Source organism: Etheostoma spectabile, chromosome 19 (genome assembly GCF_008692095.1).
Source record: "Etheostoma spectabile isolate EspeVRDwgs_2016 chromosome 19, UIUC_Espe_1.0, whole genome shotgun sequence".
NCBI lineage: Eukaryota > Metazoa > Chordata > Actinopteri > Perciformes > Percidae > Etheostoma > Etheostoma spectabile.
This window is the reverse complement of record NC_045751.1, coordinates 5452435-5473298: the sequence shown is the minus strand read 5'-3', so window position 1 is coordinate 5473298 and position 20864 is coordinate 5452435. Positions and strand designations below refer to the sequence as shown.

Sequence of the window (20864 nt, the reverse complement as noted above, 5' to 3'; positions counted from 1 at the left end):
CAGATTCCCAGTTCATGGGCAATGTTAGCCATCTGCTCGATTCCCATCTTCATCTTTGTGTTCTCAACAACATTGCTGACTGTTTTTCGCAGGGTTTTGACAAAGTCTGCATCATTCATGTGCTTAGCCTTCAAAAGGATGTTGCTGTTAGTTAAGCCCAACTTGGTTGCTACCTTCTTTAGAGCATTCAAATTGAAATGCTTGCTTTGATGGTTACCCACCAAGAAGATCTGTGCCTTGTGGTGTTGGTTGGTAAGCAGCTCGCATTTAGAGTCCCACTTGTCAAAGAACACAAAAACTGCTGCAGATGTCTGACACAAAAAAGAAAATTGTGTTTCAAACAAAGCAATGTCTCCACGAAGATTGGTTACAGCAACTGGCTCACTGAAAACATCCATGTTTTTGTTCCCACATGGAAGGTACCAAGTAATTTCTGCCAGGCCATTGGATATTTTCCTTGGGCTGTCGCCACACTCCATATCATGGTGAACAAAGGTATCGTGGTACTGCTGGGAATTGCTCAGAAGCTTATTGAGGATCTCTGACTTGGACAAGGAGCACTCGCCCAGTCTCACAAAAGATATCATTGGAAGTTCAGAGAGAACAATTCTTTGTTCAAGGAAGCCCTTGGATTGTAAAAGGGACTGAGGTCTGTACTTTTTAACAATGTCTCTCATGGACCAAAGCATGAGTGTGCACTGCTTTGTGTCACAATTGGGAAGCAATAGAGGCACAGAAAACTGACACATGGACATTTTCAGGGCCATTTCCTGCATTACAAAACCATCAGAACACAGAAAGAGAGCAGTGATCATGTCAAGGGGGTTTAGTATGTCACCTGAATATAGACTGTTGACCAAATTATCAAGATCTAACTCTGTATTCACTGACGGATCTTCATAGTTGGACTCACATACTGATGTACATTTCACATTCCTAGCTGTCACATTGACCATCATCAGTTTCTTCAGAAAATACCATGGAAGATCTGAGTTACGCTTAGCAGGTTCATCAGTAATGCTCTTCTCATCAATCTGAAGTATTGTGCTCAGGGATAGCTTCTTTGTGTAGTGCTGCTCCAACCCCAGATCCTCCAATAGGCCTTCTAGTTGTGTTTCTGTAGACATGAAAACAATGGGTATCAAACTTATCATTGGTTATTTTAATATTCTTCATTCACCCAGTACTCGCAGTCCTATACATTGATTATGCCTTTTTATAATTTTGTTTTATAAAAAAAGCTGCTGGTAGACACAAGATTGTGTAAAGCCAATTAACAACTGTCTGATTCGGGGGGGGGAATTTGATTGGCATAGGTGCTGCAACAACTGTCCAACAATCAATAATTACAGTGAGCTGAAGTCATTCCTTTTTCCAGCAAATCGCACTAGGACGGTAAAAAAAAGAAACACAAAAATCAATCTTGTTAGCTTTCAAGTCAATGCATTTGTGTCTGAACAGCAGTGGATCAAACCAACCAGCACCCATTGAGGAGCTACTGACAGCTACGGGCGTGGTTTATGTGTGTGACAGCCCCGACCGATCATTCAATACAACTACAGTATGATGGACATGATAGATGAATGGTTCATCCAATCACCTGCCAGGTATTTTTTGAAATTGCCTGCCTTTTCTAAACAGTTTCCAATGACAAATTCTCAGATGGTTCTTGGTTAACAAACCGTCTGACACGTGTCAGGTTAATGTGAAGAGGCAATATTCCCAGACTCTCAGGTTTAATTTATTGTCCAAATCCCTAAAACCAATAGATCTAACATGACGGTGGTCACAGCTCAGGGCAAAAATCCCGACAACTCCCTAAAAAATGCATGGCTACAATAGCTATCAGGGTCTACCATAATCAATGATCATATTTGTATTGCACCCTGAGTATTAAATGTATCAATGATAATGTGACAAAGAAGCAAAGAGGGAAATTTGTGTTTAGGAATCAGGATTTTATTTTGAAGGCGAAGAAAACAAGGGCCGTTGCGTGAGTGGCTACAGGCCGCAGCTGGACCTTATTGGGAATTTCCGCTCTCCAGTATGTAGCAGGACTTTGTACCATGAACAATCACAATAAAGGCCTCTAAACCAAACACTACACAACCAGACATGTCCCAGCAGGAACATGACCCAGAAGAGAGAGAGTGGGAGGGAGAGCAAGAGAGAAGCAGGATCGCTTTGTGGCCGCCGCAAAGAATAGCACGTCTGGGGCATAGACTGTTAACATTTACAGTCTATGGTCTGGGGTGACCAGTCTGGCGCATGATGGGGCACTAAGCCAGTTCCCCAAAAGGTACACCCTAAGGAACTTAATGACTTTAGGACTGTTGCCCTCACCTCACACTTAATGAAGACCCTTGAATGGCTGTTGCTCCACATCCTAAGACCCCAGGTTCGCTATGCGCTTGACCCCTTGAAGTTTACTTACCAGAAGAAGGTGGGAGTGGAGGATGCCTTTCTATATCTACTTTGCAGGGTGTACTTGGACAAAGGAGGCATTGCTGGGAGAATCATGTTCTTTGATTTCTACAGTGCTTTCAACACCATTCAGCCCCTCCTGCTGAGAGACAAACTACTGCAGATGAGAGTGGACCCAAGTCTGGTGACCTGGATCACAGATTACCTTACTGAACGGCCCCAGTTTGTTAGATTGGAGGACCTCACATCTGAGGTTGTGGTCAGCAGCCCCTTGAGTCATGCCATATGCAGAAGTTCTCTGACATAACCTCAATTGTGGGGTGTATCAAGGATGGACAGGAGGGGGAGTATAGAAGCCTTGTGGAGGACTTTGTGGGATGGTGTAGGACCATCCAGCTGCAGCTGAACACCACCCAAACAAAAGAAAAAGGTGGTGGACTTCAAGAGGCCTGCCACCCCATTGCTGCCTTGCACCATTGACAGGGTGAATGTGGATATTGTCAGTGCATATAAGTACCTAGGGTTACATCTTGACAATAAACTGGACTGGTCTGCCAATACTGATGCACTTTACAAGAAAGGGCAGAGCAGGCTCTATTTCCTTAGGAGGCTAGGATCTGCAGTGAACTCCTTCTTATGTTCTACCAGTCTGTCATAGCCAGTGTCCTCTTCTATGTTGTGGTATGTTGGGGAGGCAGGACTAGGAAGAAGAATGCCGGACAACTGGACAGGCTGGGGAGTAAAGCTGGCTCCGTGGTGGGCATGGAGCTGGAGTCACTGACATCAGTTGCAGATAAGAGGACCCTGAGCAGACTGCTCTTTATAATGGACAGTGACTGTCACCCCCTGCACACCACTTTCTCCAAGCAGAAGAGCATTTTCAGTAGTAGGCTCCTGTCTCTGTCTTGCAAAACAAACAGACTGCGTAGGTAATTTGTCCCTAGGGCCATTAAGCTCTTCAATGCTACACAGAGGGGGAGGAGTGTGTTGAAAGATCGCTCTGCACACTCCCCCTCGTACCACACTGCCCTTTGTACCATGCCTTCATCTGGGTGCCTTTATACACTCAAGTAAACTACCCTGGACTGGACTGATTGGCACTGTTTGACTCCCTTACTGACTAGTTTAGCCACCTGCCCATTTTGCTAGCTTTCCTGTATGGTCAAAACACTACGCTGTCTTTTCATCTGTATAGACACTTTTCAACTTGAACTTTTCTTCAAGTCTTTTACTAGTGTCTATGTTTAGTAAAGTAATACGTAGTCTACTGTTGAAATATTGTGATGCCTGTTGTACTTGAATAGATATAGAATTTGCACTGACCGTCTCTTGCACTATCATACCATTGCACCTTTCTGCATTTATTCCACACCACTCGTTTAAACAGGCTACAAATAAACTTTACTGTAAGGGCACACTATTGATATCTTTCTTTGTATTTTTGTAGTATGTGTGCATGGTAGTCCTATGTCAGTATGTCTATGTGTACATGTATGTATGTTGTGTATAAGCTATTGGACATCTTAAATTATCTCTATCTCTAAGCAACGCTTCACGGGCTGTGTTTCTGTGTTTCTAATGTTACTGCACCTTAAACTGGATTGTTTTCATTCATCCCTTGCCAGTACTTCCTAGTTACTTTGTTAGTTCTTGCTTTGTGATTTTTGTGTTTCAGCTTCTGTTATTTGAATATTTACCTGGACCTATAAGCCTACCTACCCAGGGGTGTCAGAAAGGGGGGGGGCAATGATTACCCAGGGCCCTCATGCCAGAAAGATGCTAGAATGAATAGCTGTGGCTGCGGGGAGGGGCCCATTGAAAATGCCTTTCTAGAAGGCCCAGCATTTTGTGCTATGCCCCTGTACCTGCCTGCCTGCCTGTTACCTTTGCCTGAAATGGTAAAGATGTGTAAATCGCCCCTAGTTTGTAATTTACAAACTACATGTGAAAAGCATTCCTCATATTTTTTGCTGTGTAATTTACTTACTTGTGTGGACAGTTGTTACAGATGGCTCGCTTTTTCTTCCATTCCTAAGTTGTGTAGACACCTGGAGAGAGTAACACACTCCTGGATTCAGGTTGCTGAGAGTCAGGTTGGTTGTGTCTGTTGTCAGCTCTTGCATAATGTCTCCCTCACTGCAACAAGTCACGATGTAACTCTCCACTTCACCAGCAGGGGTGTCCCAACGCAGACACAGGGACTCACTGCTGACCTGGTAGACTGTAATCTGCACAGGAGGGCTGGGCTCTGTAGGAACATTTTTTTAAATTTAACAGTGCTGTTTGACTGCCAAGTTAAAGAAGACAAACCCACAAATATAATCACCTATTGCCCACAATTTACAATATACCACCTCTTTAGTCTGAATACACAATGTAAGATGTACACACATAAACACTGATTTAGGTCATGGGCCAAAAGATCCTTCAGACAACACTTTGCTGGACCTTTTTAATTATTTGTTTTTCAGATTTACCTGTGAAGACAGACAGGGACGTTGCTTTGCTTTGATTTCCATTGTCTGCAATCCTTATGATGCTGAAAGTATACTCAGTCCCAGGATTCAGTCCCCCAACCGTCAGAGTGCTGGAGTCCTCTGTGACCAAACTGCCTCTCTGTGTGTTGCAGGAGTAATCTATTTGCAGTGTATACCTTACAGAGTTATCAGGGAGTGAAAAGCCAAGAGAAACAGTCTCCTGGCCAGCACTGAGAACTGTTACTTTTCCTGGTGGAGGAACATCTGTTATAACATAAGAAAAGTACATCTCAGTATCTCCTCTCCGCATTACAGCATGTATTTAGTATGAAATCGGATCAGTTATTGGTATTCACACTTACAGTCAGACTGTGGTGTGGGGGGACTGTTCTCTTCATCACAGTATAGCTCAAGAAAGAAATCACTTGCATCATGGAACTCCTTGGTAATTGAGAAGAATATATTTAAATTTAAAGTGTAATGAATCCATAGAACAACACATATATATATATATATATATATATATATATATAGTACTTTATATTGTTATTTAAGTTTTAGAGTTGTAAAAACAAGCCGTTTACCTCATCAGAGTTATCCATTGTGGGTATGCTCTCAGCCATCCCAAACTTGGTCCAGATTATTCAAACTGCTTCTCACTGTACATTATAAAAAAGAAGCCTGTGACCCCTTCTGCCCCAACAACTATCCATATTACAAAGAAATCACACAGCTATGTGTACTCTGCAGCCTGATAGACTACAATATAGACCGAAACAATAGTGTAATCAGCCCACTATAGCAAGCCTTAAAAGGACAGATAGAACATGCAGAGTCATGCCTCTATTTCAGGCTATAGTAAGCAATCACTACTTAAGGTTTAACCAAAAGAGAAATAACAGTCACTGACAAATTAATTGTTGCTTACCTTTGTAGATTATTCATGTTACACATTATATTCCAATTGCAATATTCTGGCAGTAGTTTAAGTACTAGTCCTGAGGATGAAGCTCGGGCCTTCCCTGGCATTGCAAAAGCATGTTGCAACTTAGAGTCTCCTTTTATTCTGCCAAGTGAAATCACTTTCGGTTTTGTTTCTCAGAAATAGATCCGCTGGTTTTCAGTAAACTGAACCTATTTGTCTACGCCCTTGCTGGAGGGAGCGCGGGAGAGTCTTTTGACTTTTTCTAATGTGAGACATATGACACAAAACAATATATATTAAATAGTATCTTCAAAGACATGTTTTTCTTTAGAATAGACATAGATCTGCATATTAGTGATTGAATATTGTCCCTTCAGCGAGCCATTTTTCACTTCCCAACAGCAGTTCCCACCTTAAACATTCCAGAAAGCGTGAAGAAAAAAAAGTATCACATAAACTATCATATAATATTAGTTGTTGTTTGGACATGGGCCATTATCTTGTGCCGAAGCAAAGCCAGAGAGCGCAGTTAACAGTAACTAAGTTGTGCTGATGTGCTGTTATATACCCCCACTTGGGTCCAGACTAAAATATAACAATGGGATAGATTGCCAAAAACATTTGTAGAGACATTCAAGGTCCACAGAGGAGGGAATCTAATGACTTTTTATCCCCCTGACGTCTCTCTATGTACTTAACTTAAATTAGGTTGTCTGCTCTGCAGCTCTGCTCAGCCGAAAAAAGGGCAGGTAAAGGGGGGACGAGACTTTCTGTCCCCCACTTTCAGGTGGTAATGGTAACTGAGTGCTACGTCTAATCCAAGTGTTCACCCTTGGCACACCTGTGGCACAATTGGACACGGGGTGGGATCCAAAGAACGCATTATAGGTGCATTAAAGGCGGTGACAATCTTGTGTCCTGGTTGTTGTGGTGTGTATCTGGTATTTTAATTATGTCCAGCAAATCTTTACTTAATGGGCGTGCTGTATCAGTAACTTTCAAATAATTATAATAATAATAATATCATAATACTAATAATGACCACCCAAAGCCCAACCTGTCTACGAGCGGGATTTATCATACAAAAACAATTAGATGAAATATTTAAGTAAATAAAACATCTTTCATGTGGGCTACTGTTCATAAAGGTGCTTTTTACCGAGAGGATCAACCAGAGCCAGTGATGTGCGTAGATTTGAGCCCAACTATAACTAGTTGAAGATACCTAAAATTGTGCATGAATTGTGGAATAGTGTAATTTAATTTGTGCCTAGCACTGACTGGCTGAACAGCTCTGCATGCTATTCAGATATTCCTCACATACAGTACCCTTTCATCACCTCAACAATTGAACCAGTTTTAATAAGAAGTTCATGTAATTCAGATTACACAGTTCTTACTGTATAGTTTATGTACCATCCTGGTGAAAAAAAAGTTTAGTTGGACTTAGAATAACTCAGATCTTCACTTAAAACCTTGTTTCCCTGTATAGCTTCATCATGCAGGTAAAAAGATTTTTCAGCTTGCTGTCTCTCTTTTGTTCAACTTTCTCTTAAGCTGGAGGACTGTAGCTGGAATTTCTGGTTTGAGCTGCATTTGTGGTCAAAATGCCACTTTAGTTATCCTGTTACTGCTGTAACGACTTCAGTCTTAGATGAAGTGTTGACTCTATTAATCATATGTACTGTAGCTTGATATTTCTCTGCTGATTCAAGTCTTCTCCTGCCGCTTCTCCCCCCCCCCTCCATCTTACTGTGGGTCTTACAGTACCTTGATTGCTCAGTTTTTACTGATTGTGATCATATAAGTACATATATGCCACAAAATGACATCATGCAATATTAACATTGTTAACAAAATATGAATTAACATGGTATGTAAACCTATTAACATCGGACAGTATTATTCTTATTGCCAATAGCTATAATAAAATAGTTAGAGGATTATTGACTGCAGGGTGTGTTGGATGCATTTCCAGCCTGAGACTCATCCCCTATCTCTTTCTGCAGCCTTTACCTACAACTTAACTCCTTACTGTTGAAATACATACAATGTGAACTACATTTTTTTCGAGGGATTACAATACTGGTAACGATAGCAGAATTTAACTAAATACATTGTACTCCACTTACCCTTTTATGCAACTTTATACTTCTACTCTACTACATTGTAAAGGTAAATATTGTACTTTTACCCATTAGATTAAAGTTTTTATACCTACCTTTTCATACTTTTATATTTCCTGTAATTTTTTTCTGATAAAATGAACGTTTGTGTGTTAGAAAGATTCTCCTTCTTAAACGAAATAAACGCTCTTGGATCAGCTGGAAGATGCTTCATTACGAAGCTGAAAACTGGGCTGTTTCTAAGCTCTGGGAAGGTTGACTTTTTAAAACAAGAATTTTTTTTTATACATATATCATTTTATTTACACATTGCTGAAGATTAAACTACCCAAAAATCAAAAGGAGGTAAAGTTGGCTATATACCGTATATATTTGGCTGTAAATGAAACTATGGGCTAGTTCAAGTGTTATTGGTTTAATTTAACTCAGTTATCAGACTGGCATAATCAGAATCCTAGACTAAATATAGTGGACTTGGACATCTGTTACATCCCCCATTGGTTTGTGAACCGATGTTTTGAAGCCTCGAGTTTGGCGATACGGGTGTTGCCATTTGAAAGAAGTGGAGCTGGGGAGGAGACCGCAGCCAAGTCAGTTTTAATATAATTACAATATCAATGGCTAAGCTAAAAGCTAAGAAAGGAAAGCTGCTGATTTCCAACCGTTGTTAGCCTCTTTCTTGATTGACAGGTCCACATGTAGCCACCCCTAAAGCATATTGAGGCAATAAAGTTATTTTCACAGTCTATGTTCAGCACACACTCTAAGCTAAATGTTGATTAATCAAAACCAGATCACAATTTCATCTAAACATGCTTTCTACTCCTATTAAGCCAAAAAATGTAAATTTTTGATTCATAGTGTTTTACAGCCGAGAATGGTAAAAGGTTTCAAATACAAGACGCCAAAAAAGAAACATGTACTAATTTTAATATATAAAAAAAAAAATCATAGATAGAATATTCTAAAATAAGAGCTATTAACACCTTTTTATTACATGGATAACTTTAAATGACCTAGTTCAGTGGAATTATTCCCCACAACGCTGACCCAGGACACTAAGATGGGTGGGCTGAAATTAACACACCTTTTAATGACATTCTATCAATTTCAAAAACCTAGTGGCATTAGTACATGTTTTATATTTGTACTAATAAGTAGCATTTGTTTTAGGTAAAATGTTTAATACAATATCAAGGTTTCTCGTTTCCTATGAATACAAACCTGCAATGCAAAGTTATTTGGTATAAATTTAATGTTACATTGTTACTTTGTTCTTGGTTGTTTTAAAATGATTTATATCACACGTGGGAGAGAAATTAAAGATGTGATACCATAAGATGCCTCACGTACAATATAGTGATCACACAGGTGGTGCAACGTTTTCCTTTGTTGAATTTTACTGACAGTAATTTCATGTTAACGTTTTCTCTCATCCAATGAAATATTTTAACTTCTACTAATGACTGTGGTCGATGTCCTGACTTTTCCTCTAGCGCCACCATGAGTGGACATGTTGGGTTGTGTTCAAGGTCTCAACAACTGCCATGAAATCATGTCCTCTCATGTTGAATTAGAATAACTTTGGCGTTTCTATAATCTTTATTCTGGCGCCCTCATCAGTTCATAAATCTGTGTCTAATACATTGATTTATGACTACAACGTTTCAAAACTGATTGCCATCTTGCCTTAGCTGTAATATGTTTTCAGTGCTAATGAATGCCTTCGGACGCTAACGTGATGGTGAACATTATAAATTATACTTTCTCTACATCAGCATGTTAGCATGCTGACATTAGCATTTAGCTCAAAGCATTACTGAGCTGCTAGCATGTACACTCTTACTGTGTGCTCAGACAAAACTGAAAACTGAATTTTAGTGGCAGCGCTCCCTCTCTGTCTGAACACACCTTTAGTCTTGTTTTATTCTTCATTGATTTAAGAAACCCAACACTTTAGATGAAACATTAAAGACAATAACCGGTCTGTCACTTTGTCTCTTTATCCATTAACAGAAGTAAATAATGTATACACAACGTGGACAATAACAAATATATAACAAGTTATCTTGGATTTCTTTTTCCAAAATAGTAAAAAACAAAAAATCACACTTATATTGATTGAAATAACTGAATTATCTTTTAATCAATACCAAAATATATATGTGGCATTTGATACATTGCAGAACCAAAATACAAACTAATTCTAAATTCAGAATGAAAGAGAAAGAATACAGACGAAAAATTGAAATATTTGGAACCAGATACTTAATTGAAAACAAAGACATTTTGAAATTTTGAAACAAAATTGCATAGTACACTCAATTAGAAAGAAGAGAAGGACAGAAAAACATGTAAAACCTACATGCTGGCATTTAGACTGATCTTTTGATACATTGAAAATAAATTTATTTTGCATCAGATACTTCACAGAAACAAAAAAGAATGAATTCTAACTTTCGAGTAAACAATACCAGACTTAATCAGAAAATTACACAAAAAAAATAATATTCGTCCTATGTTGACAATACCACTTAAAGACTGAGTGGGGTTTAAAAAAAAAAAAAAAAAAAATCAATGTTCGACAGAAACCCTAAATAAAAGATCACATTTGATTACCTGTGTGCATCTTTTCAGTTAAAACATAATGGCATTCATCTGTCCCTCAAAAACATAAATTCAAAGTCTGTTTTAATCAAACTAGAAACAATGTGCTGTGCATGTCAGAAACATACTAAATGCAGCTAACATGTACATTGACTCAAAGCATCAAGAGTATTTACGGTTACCTCATCAACATAAACAGAGTTAAAGCAGATTGTTATCAATTATTTCTTAAATGTGATCTCAGGTAAAGATGAGCACTAAATGCAGTGATTTCCTTCTGTTTTCCTCTTGTAAGCCTTAGTGGTAAAATCCCTGTGTACTGACAATATCTTAAGCCTTTTCAGAAGATAATGTGCATCTCTGTAATCACAAAGCATGTAGTCTCTTACTTGATGTTAAATGACTCTTTGATGCTTGCTTTTGCTTGCTCTCGAGTGATAATGTGCCACATGAAAGGAATATCAGCCGGCTTTGCATCATATGCTTCAGCAAACCTCTTGTTGAATTTTTTCAGTACATATTTCCAGTAGTCCGACGCCTGAAGACTTGCATCTGGAGCAATTCTCCAGTCTGGGAAAAAATCGGTGTAACGCTTGTAATGGTGCCATTCACCATTTGTAGCATTGCAGCGAAAATTCTTGTCACTGAGCACCGAGGAAGAGCATACGTCAATTACAAGTTTTTGTGTCTCACGCCACCTGAATCTACCCAGACCCTCTGGCCGATGTAGTGAAGTCCAGTGCTCAGTGTGGCTTTGCATTGCCAGGGAATTATAGTACAGAGCTTTGCTCCAGGACTTATGCTTAACATTAACTAAATTTGAAATCAGACTCCTGGTAAGGGGAACATACAGTTTACTACATGAAACTGTTAGCTTTATATGTTAACATTACATTAAAACTGTTGTAAGTGGTTGTTTTTACACATGGCTGGCATTAGGCATTATAATTGTGTCAAAATTTCCTCACCTAAAGTAAGTGAAACAGTTTGAACTTGTCAAGAAGTTGTCATAAGGTCAATACAACGTCAAATGTGAAAGGAGCAATGAATAATTCCTTGCCTCAAGTAAAGTAAACCCATTTGGACTTGTATAAGATATGATTAGAAGTATAAGACTATTGTTTGAATAGTTTGACAACACAGTCTATGTCGTGATAGTTGCCGCGAAATTCTGCCGGTTGCCCTAATTTTCAGATATCAAACACCTTTCACTTTTTGTGTGTGATTTAAAACTCCGGTGGGTTTCTGAGGACTATGGTTAGCGCTCCCAGATCTCTGGGGTAAAATCTCTGTTGCTAAGCACGCCCAAGACAATTGTGATTGGTTTAAAGAAATGCCAATAAACCAGAGCACGTTTTTCTCCATTCGGAATGCTGTGTGATTTGCCAGACCTCCTACGCAGCACAGTGGGGAAGCTGCAATGGAGACTAGACGTCCTGAATGAGGTGGTTTACAGAGGTTTGGACAAATAACGTGAGTATAGGCTACTGTGCCTAAAAACCATACCAGTTAGCTAAATAGCTGGCTAGCTGCTACACTGACTCACTCCCAGGGTGCAAGAGCTATATTTGAAGAAAACCATCTTGGTACCGTGATTCTCTGTCGTAAAAACTGGCCTCCTCGTAAGTCAAGTTGTTTGGGTCCGTCTTGCCGTGTTCTGAGAGCTCGTTACTGTAACGGCAAACAACTTTGTTCTGTACTTGCCTTTCTCTGCCTCAAATTGTTACCCAACCAGTCTCACTTGTAATGCCTAAATCTAACCCATCCAAACAACGGAGGCCACAAGTACTAGCCATCAGAAGCTAGAGAGAAAGACTTATATTCAGGGCTGCCAAACTTTTCCAAAACCTTGGAGTGAGATGGGGGGGCAACCCATATTTTGCCTCGTACAAAGCAATTTCTTGGCTCTTTCAGCATCATTATACTAGGGTTAATGGGATTGTTATATGTGGGGGGATGGGGCTCTCCTAGGGGGTCGGGGTATGCCCCCAGAGAAAAAAATTTGAAAATAAACCATTAAATGGCACTTTCTGGAGAGTTTGTGCAAAAAAAATGGAGAAATCAAGTCTTACATGATATGTGCAAAAAGTAGGGTTAAGAGCCTTTGCATGTTGTAGTATCAACAGGTATTAGGGCATTCAGCGGAACATATATATAATTATGCTATAAGAACTGACCGACAATGGCCAAACATCATGACAACATGAAGAGACAGGAGCATAGTGCAGCAAACAGGTGAGAGAAGATTGGGTCTGTGGGGAACAGGTCCAGGGGTCCTGGTGTAGGGACCAGGGACCCAAGTTAAATTAATGTTGAGGGATCAACTAAGACATTGAAATTCTAAAGAATGAGAACCTCTGTTTTGCATAATTCTAATCCTTTAACCTTTGTGCCAAGGTCTCAGTAGTTGGCCCTCATCCTCTGTGCCCCCCCTTACTGGATTTACTTTTTGGGGAAATAGACATTTGTTCTTTTATAAAACATCAATTAATTATTTACAGTTAATTAGGATGCACCGAGGTTAGAGAAGCACAAGAGTGGCCCAAAGTTGCAGTATAGTATATATAGTATCGTATATATAGTTTAGTATAGCTCAGATGTGTTTCATCAGATTTCTGCTTGTTTACATTTTTGCACATTCAAAATATAACCCTCCCATCTGTGTCCGAGATGTGGAGAGTTGTAAATAGTATATATAGTATATAGTATATAGTGTGAATATGTTGCTGTGCATGTATTGCTCCGTGATATGGTGGGATCTACTCAGACCGTCGCACAGACAGAGGCCCATTAGGGTCTCTGGTCTCTGACAAAGTTTAGAGGCGGCCGTACGTGCTCGTTATGGAGGACTAGAAGGATGCAACTTGTCACTGCCCCCCCCCCCAGAGCGGGTCACTAACATGAACTGAAGTTGTACGTACCAGCCGGCTGTCACCTCTATTGTTACAGAGAGAGGGACACGAAGCGGGACGGGTCGTTGTACTCGCGCTCCTACCTGAAGCGCCGGACGGGTCTGTGAACTCAGAGCTCCTACCTGAAGCCGGGAAATGCACCTGGGATGGCTCGTGCAAAAATGTTCTCAGTTTGCGACAATTCGAAACTACAGACAGGGGAGGCTCTTGAACCCCCTCACAGTCTCTGAAAGCTCAACTAGTCGATCACGAGTGGCTCAACAGCCAGATCTATAGGTAAAAAACTATTCTCTTAATTTGACCGAACACTTCAGCGTGAGAAATCGGGGGTGTGGAGTGTGAGCGTGTGGAAACCGGTCAAATGCGTGTGTCTCACGGCCAATGCGTGAGAGTGGGCAGCCCTGTATATGATTAGCGTTTACAGCTAGAGAGAAAGATTATTATATTGATTAGCGGTTACAACTAGTGAATAGCTCGAATGGGAGTACATTTATCCATCATGCTAGCTGTTTAGCTGACTCTGCGGTGACTGGGAGCTTTCAATGAACCAGCCAGAGTCTCTGGACTGGTTCCAAAAACGACTGTGAGAATTAGAGGGAGTTTTACAACAGGGGAAAACATATACCAAGATAGTTTTTTCTTTTCTTCTGGGTTTGGTCCTTGCACCCTGGGCACAGCTAATTGGAAAGCTTACAAGCTACTACAGTGGTGTGAAAAAGTGTTTGCCCCTCTCATTTCCTGTTCCTTGCATGTTTTGTCCACTAAGGTTTCGGAACCTAAACCAATTAAACATAGTAAAGGACAACCAAGTAAACACAAAATGCAATTTGTAAAGAGGTGTTATTATTAAAGGTGAAAAAAAAATCCAAACCCATCATGGCCCTGTGTGAAAAAGTGATTGCCCCCTAAAACCTAATACTGGTTGGGCACCCTTAGCAGCAACAACATGCAACCAAGCGTTTGCGATAACGTGCAATGAGGCTTTTACAGCGTCCTGGAGGAATTTTGTCCCAATCTTTGCAGAATTGTCCTAATTCAGTTACATTACAGGGTTTTTGAGCATGAACGGCCTTTTTAAGGTCATACCACAACATCTCAATAGGATTCAGGTCAGGACTTTGGCGAGGCCACTCCAAAGTCTCATTTTGTTTTTCTTCAGCCATTCGGTGTGGACTTGCTGGTGTGTTTAGGATCATTGTCCTGCTGCAGAACCCAAGTTCGTTTCAGCTTGAGTCCGAAACAGATGGTCGGGACATTCTCCTCAGGTATCATGGTAGACAGCAGAATTTATAGTTCCTTTTTATCACGGCAAGTCTCCAGGTCTCTGACAGCAGCAAAACAGCCCCAGACCATCACACTACCACCACCATATTTCTGTTGGTATAATGTTCTTTTAGAAATGCAGTGTTTTCTACGCAGATATCTTGGACACCACTTCCAAAGAGTTCCACTTTTGTCTCATCGTCCTCAGAATGTTGTCCCAAAAGTCTTGGGGATCATCAACATGTGTTGTGGAGAAATTGAGACGAGTTGATGTTTCTTTTTGCTCAGCAGTGGTTTTCTCCTTGGAACTCATGCCATGCAGGCCATTTTTGCCCAGTCTTTTCTGAGGGGGGGAGATGAACGCTGACCTAACTGAGGCAAGTGAGGCCTGCGTTTTTGGACGTTGTTGTGGGGTCTTTTGGACCTCTTGGATGAGGCGCTGCGCTCTTGGGGTAATTGTTGTGGCGGCGAACTCTGTGTCGCGGGCCACTCCTGGGAGGTTCACCACTGTTATGTCTTCGCATTTGGAGAATGGCTCTCACATGTGGTTCGCTGGATTCCCAAAGCTTTGGAAATGGCTTTATAAACCCTTCAGACTGATAGATCATTCAATACTGTCTTTCTCAATTGTTCCTGAATATTTTTGGGTCTCGGCAGATGTGTAGCTTTTAAGGATCTTCTTGGGGACCTTACTGTGTCAAGCAGCTCTATTTAAGTGATGCCTTGATGTGGAACAGGGTGGCAATAGTCAGGCCTGGGTGTGCTAGAGAATTGAACTCAGGTGTGGACAACCACAGTTATAGTATGTTTTAACAAGGGGGGCAATCACTTTTTCACACAGGGCCATGTGGTTTGGATTTTTTTCACTTTTTAATAAACCCTTCATTTACAAATTGTATTTTGTGTGTTACTTGTGTTGTCCTTGACTTTGTTTAAATTGGTTGGTGTCAAAGAAACACTTAAGTGTGACAAACATGCAAGGAAAGAATGAGGAAGGGGGCAAACACTTTTTCACACCACTGTAGTTAACCGCAGCTAACTATGGTTTATGGGGACCTTCAAACAAGTACCTAAGATCAAGCACTTTTTTTGTCATTGTGTTGCGCAACGAGATACTTTGTGACAGTCCAAGGTGCGCTAAAAAGTGATAAAATGGATGTTATACTGGAACAATTAAATATAAAATATCATATGTCTATCTAGAAATACCTACTATAAAAAGACTACATAAGATAATAAAATAAGCTAAAAAATACTGTATAAGTAAACGTTAGTAAAATGTAATAAGATTATATGGAGAAAAGCTAACCTTAAATAGGACTAAGCATAAGTGCAAAAGTTGTTACAGCTATGGTATCTGTCTAAAACTCTGTAAATTCCTCGGTACTTATTCACTGTTGCAAAATGGTCTTACAAATTTTAAGAATTTTATCTTGACACAATTAGGATGATCTTCATGACAGCCAATGTAAAGACAACACCCCCAACTGCTTGGGGCGTTTCATGGGAGGCCCCCCCACTCTGATCTCTCCATCAGTGCAGTCACGGTACTGAGCATGTGTGTGTTACTCAGGCCTGTGGTAATAACAACAGAGTGTAAATTGTAATTCTCTTTGACTAATAAAGGATTACATATTATTATGACATTTCAATGTAATGTTAAACATAAAGCTAAAAAGTTTGAAAAAAAAGCCTGCTATGAGATATTTAGGTTGACTTAACCCAGTTGTCATAACAGAGATTGCTGCCTGTTAACATCAAGTTATCACAACAAACACCTCAAAAATGCAAACTTTGCATTGAAGTGTCAATTTATAAAATACACTTAATGACAACAGCCACAAACATATTAAAGACTCCTTCTGTTTATGACATGTGTATGTCATGGTTATGGATGAATTAAGTGGAATCAATGCTATGGAATATTGAAATAACCAATGATGGGTATTATTATAATTTTCATAGAGACACAACTAGAAGGCCTATTGGAGGATCTGGGGTGGAGCAGCACTACACAAGAAGAGCATTCCTGAGCACAATATTCAGATTGATGAGAAGAGCCATTCTGATGAACCTGCTAAGCGTAACTCAGATCTTCCATGGTATTTCTGAAGAAACTGATGATGGTCAATGTGACAGCTAGGATGTGAAAGTACATCGTATGTGAGTCCAACTATGAAGATCCGTCAGTGATACAGAGTTAGATCTTGATAATTTGGTCAACAGTCTATATTACGGTGACATACTAACCCCCCTGACATGATCACTGCTCTCTTTCTGGGTTCTGATGGTTTTGTAATGCAGGAAATGGCCCTGAAAATGTCCAGTGTCAGTTTTCTGTGCTCTATTGCTTCCCAATTGGACACAAAGCAGTGCCACCTATGCTTTGGTCCATGAGAGACATTGTTAAAAAGTACCGACCTCCGTCCCTTTTACAATCCAGGGCTTCCTTGAACAAAGAATTGTTCTCTCTGAACTCCAATGATCTTTGTGAGGAATGGGCGAGTGGCTCCTTGCAAGTCAGAGATCCTCAATAAGCTTCTGAGCAATTCCCAGCAGTACCACGATACCTTTGTCACCATGATAGGAGTGTGGCGACAGGCCAAGGAAAATATCCAATGGCCTGGCAGAAATTACTTGGTACCTTCCATGTGGGAACAAAAACATGGATGTTTCAGTGAGCCAGTTGCTGTAACCAATCTTCGTGGAGACATTGCTTTGTTGAAACACAATTTTCTTTTTGTGTCAGACATCTGCAGCAGTTTTGTTGTTCTTTGACAAGTGGGACCTAAATGCGAGCTGCTTACCAACCAACACCACAAGGCACAGATCTTCTTGGTGGGTAACCATCAAAGCAAGCATTTCAATTTGAATGCTCTAAGAGGTAGCAACCAAGTTGGCTTAACTAACAGCAACATCCTTTTGAAGGCTAAGCCATGAATGATGCAGACTTTGTCAAAACCCTGCGAAAAACAGTCAGCAATGTTGTTGAGAACACAAGATGAGAGGGAATCGAGCAGTGGCTAAACATTGCCATGAACTGGGAATCTGGGTTGATGAGGACTTCAGAGTGCCAGGCTGCAAAGAAAAATGCAGATGCATCACTGCAGAAATCACAAATCCTTCAATACAAAGAAGCTCAGTTACCCTCACAAGGGCAAAATGGAAAGAATTGACTGTTTAGAGAAGAAAATTCGGCTCGAAAAGTTGGATCTGAGAAAAGAAAAATACAAAAGTGATCTTCAGGTACAGAAAAAAAACTTAGGGAAAAACAGAACTCTTAGACGTGTCAAATGCAATGACATGTTCATCAACGCATATCGAGCCCGGATAGAAAGGTGTTATCCTGAAATGGATGCAGAATGAACTTGATAACGTGTCCCGAGAGAAAACTCTCTGGTCTCAGGGAGCCGTACAAAGAAAAATGCAAAGATTCTGAGAACAAAGAGGAAATCCAAGACATTGACAAACAAACTGTCCAACAGCTCACTGGGGACTGAAAACTCTTCGTGAAATGGGTCAGATCTATGAAGCTTCACTTTCCCTTCCAGAAAACGACCAATCACGTAAACAATTACAGCATCTGCCAAACTTTGTGCAGAGTGTTACTGAGGATTTCCTCTAGAGCTTGTGATGGAGTGCATCCAACATACCCTTCCGATGGGTGAGTGACGTTCTCTCTAAGCGAATGACTTGGTGTCTCCTAAGAACAAGTACTGGTAGTCACAGTCCTTGGAGTTCAGAGCACAGGAAAGTCCACTTCCTCAACACCATGTTTGGAGTGCAGTTGCAGTCAGCAGTGGACGATGCACTCGAGGTGCCTTCATGTTGCTCATCAGAATCAATGAAAATTTAGAAAAGTGCTTAACTGTGAATTTTGGTGATCATTGACACGGAGGGCTGAAGTCACCAGAGCTGCACAAAATGGACATAGCATGAGCACGACAATGAGCTTGCAACACTTGTTGTGGGGCTGAGTAATATCACCATCATCAATATTGCAATGGAGATTCACAGAAATGAAGGACATCTTACAATAGTTGTGGCATGCTTTCCTCAGGATGAAAGGGGTTGGCAAACGGCCCAAATGTCAGTTTGTTCACCAGAATGGTCAGATGTTTCAGCCCATGAGAAGAACTACGAGACAGGAAAATCGCTCTTGCAACAGTTAAATGAGATGACCCAGGCAGCAGCCAATGGAAAGAAAGAGGAGAACAAGAGCTTCACCGATGTTGATGGAGTACAGTCCAGACACGGGAACTGGTACATTCCTGGATCTGGAATGGAAACCGCCAATGGCACCAGTCAATGCAGGCTACAGTGAAGCTGTATATGAGCTCAAGAAGAACATAATCCAAATTTTGGGAAGGTGATTCATTGCTAATGATCTTGGAGTACAGAGTGGATGAAAGCCTGTGGAATGCAGTAAGCATGAAAACCTTCCTTCACGCTTCAGAAACAGCCTGGTGGTGATGCATACATGAGACTGTGCACAGAATTCAACAAATGGGAATGGGAATTCAGAAAAGAAATGTACACGTGGGTGACAAAATCCGAAACAGAATTCTAACTACGGTACAGTTGCTGTGAAATCTGAGGTATCTGACATGAAAGTTCTTCTCACACACTTGAAAAGTGAAGCTTGCACAATGTTGTCAAATGGGAGACCAAACTCCTTGACATTTGACTCAGTCTTCAAGCAAACAGAGGGCCATGTTATTTAGTTGAACAATTCCGAGAGGACTTTGCCAACAGTGCAAAAAGCTTCGGCACGAAAGGAGGCTCTGTCTTATCAGCTCACAGCCGCGGCTCCGACAGGAAGGCAGCAGAACTTGATAGAATCACAGGAGAACCACAAAAAGAATTGAGGGGAGAGTAAGTGGACTGATTGAACACTGTCGGCAGAAAAAAGTCCGAGGCTGACAAAGAGCTCGACAAGAATTTGATAGATGTGGAAACAAATGGTAAATGAACTATCATTTTCCAAACAAAAGGCCATGGATGTATCACAAGTGTGTCCCACACCTGAGAGAAAATCTCCACGTAAGGGGGGTCATGTGTGGTCAGTTATGAGTCAAAAAAGCTGCGAGAGATTGGGCAGGAGCCTTCACATACACGCAGAAGGATTTTACAATAAGGTTAAACACACAGTCAGCAAGTTTTTCAACATTGAAGATCGTATGGCGATGCAAAACAGCTGATCATATCTCATGGACTGCGCAGAGTTTGTGAATGAAAAATTGGAAAAAAAAGAACAATTACCATGGACTTACATCCAGGAGATCCTATACATAATGATGAGAGGCTGGAGAACAATCAGGATGTTAAGATAGAGATTGAGGTATGCTCTTAAACAGCACATCTGTGGATTTGCAGCCAGAGAGTTTCAGAGAATGCTAAGAGAGTTCCTACAAAGAATGATCCTACAGATGTCTGAATCAAAACAAGAAAAGTTTGGTGTGATTTTAAAGAGTGTTCATGACCGAGCCAGTGCCAGAAGAAGGCAGAAGAATTCACCAACGCTGCTTGGAGCCTGCAGTCGTAGACTTTGTCCACCGTTCCCGGGTCTGACATCATTGGTGAAATGCAGACCCGCCAGCAGTTCAGCACACGCATGTTCTTCCAGATTCAGTTTTACTGTTGCTCCAAAGGATGACTTTGAAAACTTCAGAGCTATATTTGCTCATATGAGAAGTATGTGAAGAAATGGACACTGACCAAATAGGGAACGCTTCTCAAATCCGTCTACGGCCTTAGTTTGAGGTCAACATCTCCAGTCAAGTGTCAGAGCATAAATAATGCTATAACAAAGCTAAAACAAAACAGAGTGGTGACTGAGACATTCATTAAAAGCTGTCAGGACTTGGTGATAAACTGGTCATTTCCCGGATGCTCTTGGGTGTTTCATGATCCTGAACAACGCAGACCAGGAACAGTTTGCTCACTGGCTCACACAGTGGTGAAGGACATGGCAAACTTGGAGAGAAGTTTAAAACACACTAACATCCAAATGAAACTAAAAAAACTTCACGGTGAATCCTCAGAACGAGCTTTCACCAAACTGATGGGTGTGGTAATCAGTGTCCATTCTGCAAAGCGCTTGGTGAGCAGGAGGAAGATTCCCCACTGC

General features: G+C 40.8%; 1 protein-coding gene across 1 annotated transcript in view; it reads right to left on the bottom strand.

The window, feature by feature from the left end:
* Window positions 1-2: 2 nt before the first annotated feature.
* Window positions 3-20864, bottom strand: part of LOC116669450 (up-regulator of cell proliferation-like) — a gene marked incomplete at its 3' end in the record, with an annotated part of 108003 nt that continues 87141 nt past the window's right edge. Inside the window, exons 4-6 of the mRNA XM_032499331.1 lie at window positions 4902-5165; window positions 4412-4672; window positions 3-1117 (exon numbers count right to left, since the gene is read on the bottom strand). Coding sequence (XP_032355222.1) covers window positions 3-1117; window positions 4412-4672; window positions 4902-5165 — 1640 coding nt within the window. The remainder of the gene's footprint in view (window positions 1118-4411; window positions 4673-4901; window positions 5166-20864) is intronic.